Below are 2236 nucleotides of genomic sequence, written 5' to 3'. Positions count from 1 at the left end.
AAATAAAAAGAAGTACTTCTTCACAGAGTGTTAATTCATTCAATACTTTATTAACCTTCTAATTAAAATTCCAGGCACTGTGATAACTGCTAGGCATACAAAAGGATGAAAAGGACAAGGTAATGAAACTTATAAACACATGCCCCAAGAGGTAATAAAAACTAAAAATATGATTAAACAGGAAAGTTATAATGTGCCATGAAAGGAATATGGAAGTGCCATAGATTTTTCATGCTCTATCTGCCCAATACAAAGTTGTGTGTGAGACACATGTCTGACTCAGGATAGCATTCTGTAGGCCCAAGGATTCCAAATGGCATTGTCAATTAACTTGGAGGAGCTCTCACTCCTTTCCCTTGCAATATATGGGTGACACTCATATGCAGAATGTATTTCTACAAGTATACCCAAATTATGGGTTGCAACATAGAAGAAAGTCTGCATGCTATTTCTAATTCCCAATTAACCAGTTGTAACTCCACTCATATGTCCTCCACTCCCCAAAATCCCCTGCAAAAAAAAGTTTAACATGACATTGTGTTGTAATAATGTGCTTCAGAGCTGATATTTTAAGCAATGTCTGTATCTTTAGAAGTAATTCCATATGAAAGTGTTCTTAACTTGATTTCCCAATATTAAAAGCAAAATTTGTGAAATTAAAAAATATTTAAAAAACGCAAGTATTTTGAATTCGCTAATGTTGCCAAATAGTACATAATAATATCTTACATATTCTATTAAATAAATGTGATTATTCAATAAATTCATAAAGGAATACTTAATTTATTAGACAACTGATCTTTGTTTTAGATATTAACCATTGCCCTTTAGTTCTCACATACATCTGAGCCCTTTTCTGAACCTGACTGCATGCAGACAGCCTCTAAATTTTGTATATTCTAATTATGGAAGTGAATGGTGAACAAAGCTATGCTTTGGTATTTTTATTTATAAGGGTAAAAATCCCACCAAACCCTCCTGAGTTCCTAACCCTTGTCTGATAACAAGTCTCCAAAAACTGTTCTTTCACTATTTGTGTGTCCTTAGTTTTCAGAAAGGTGTTAAGGACATTGTCAGAAAGCGGGATCTTCTCTCTCCCTCTCAGAATCCTGAATCACTGTCCCGGGGAACTGAGCACTTAGGCTTCTAGTTCTAGCTCCTGACAGATAGTGTCCACCCAGGAAATCTGACTAACTATATGTTTTGGAAAAGGTTTTCCTTCTTCCTATTTTTGCTTTTTGTTTATTATGTTCTCTCAAAAGTACTATTAGAAAATGAAAAATCTTAGCTAAGAGAGGATATACTTTAAGTAGCTTATTTTTATTTTCTTTTCTAAAACTACAAAAGAATTTATGAACAGTTGAAATAGTCTTGTTTGAAATTATTAATACATTTCAGAAATGTTCTTATATGTGCCATTCCATGAATTAACATAGTTGACATAACAGGGTGAGTGAGGAGGTAAAGGTTGACACAATTAAATTCTTTTTTTACATAGTTACATTTGCAAAACAAACCAATTTTAGTACTTGCATAAAGTTCTAAGATCCATGCCAACAGCTATTGTCATTTATAATAACGAACAGGACTCAAATTATCTTCAAAGATATTTTTATTCAAAAACTATTTGGCATAGTTCTTGTAATATGGTTCAGAAAATAGACAGATGGTGATAAACACTTCTACAGAGTATGTTTGGCAATTCAATACACAGAATAAAAAACCAGTTGGTTGAATCCTGAGTATTTTAGTATTCAAACTTAATAAATTTACTTAACTATGGGCTTAAAATAAATATTTGCTTGAGCACAATGAAGTTTTATTATCATCATTATAAACAAAAATTCATTAATTATTATATATTCAAGTTTAAAGTTGGAAAACACATATTTTAGCTTATAAATAACTGTAAATTCAGTTATCCTGGATTTTTAATGGATACTTTAGGTACTTTTAAAAATCAAGTTATTAAAGTCTAAAATAAGTCATAGTGCCAAGTTACTTACATTTTCAGTTAAAGGAAGACTATCTATTCTTTTAGTAAGATTCTGAAGTTGAGCATAATACCAGTCTTTTTCCTTTTCTTCTTTGTCAAGATCAGCAAGAAGTAATGATCTGTTTTTTAAAAAAAAGGTAAGTTTACACAATGCTAACCAAGTGCACAACAGCAATTCTTATTAGCTGTTACTGTAAAGTTCTCACTGTAAGCTAAAATATTAATAATGAATAAAAACCA

General features: G+C 31.1%; 1 protein-coding gene across 1 annotated transcript in view; it reads right to left on the bottom strand.

Moving 5' to 3' along the window:
- APC (APC regulator of Wnt signaling pathway) overlaps nucleotides 1-2236 on the bottom strand; it is a 157830-nt gene that overhangs the window by 81503 nt on the left and 74091 nt on the right. The window contains exon 4 of the mRNA XM_019659127.1: nucleotides 1995-2115. Coding sequence (XP_019514672.1) covers nucleotides 1995-2115 — 121 coding nt within the window. The remainder of the gene's footprint in view (nucleotides 1-1994; nucleotides 2116-2236) is intronic.

The sequence above is a fragment of the Hipposideros armiger genome, unplaced genomic scaffold, assembly GCF_001890085.2.
Source record: "Hipposideros armiger isolate ML-2016 unplaced genomic scaffold, ASM189008v1 scaffold_296, whole genome shotgun sequence".
NCBI classification, from domain to species: domain Eukaryota; kingdom Metazoa; phylum Chordata; class Mammalia; order Chiroptera; family Hipposideridae; genus Hipposideros; species Hipposideros armiger.
The sequence above is the reverse complement of the archived record's forward strand: the minus strand, read 5'-3'. Positions and strand labels throughout refer to the sequence as shown.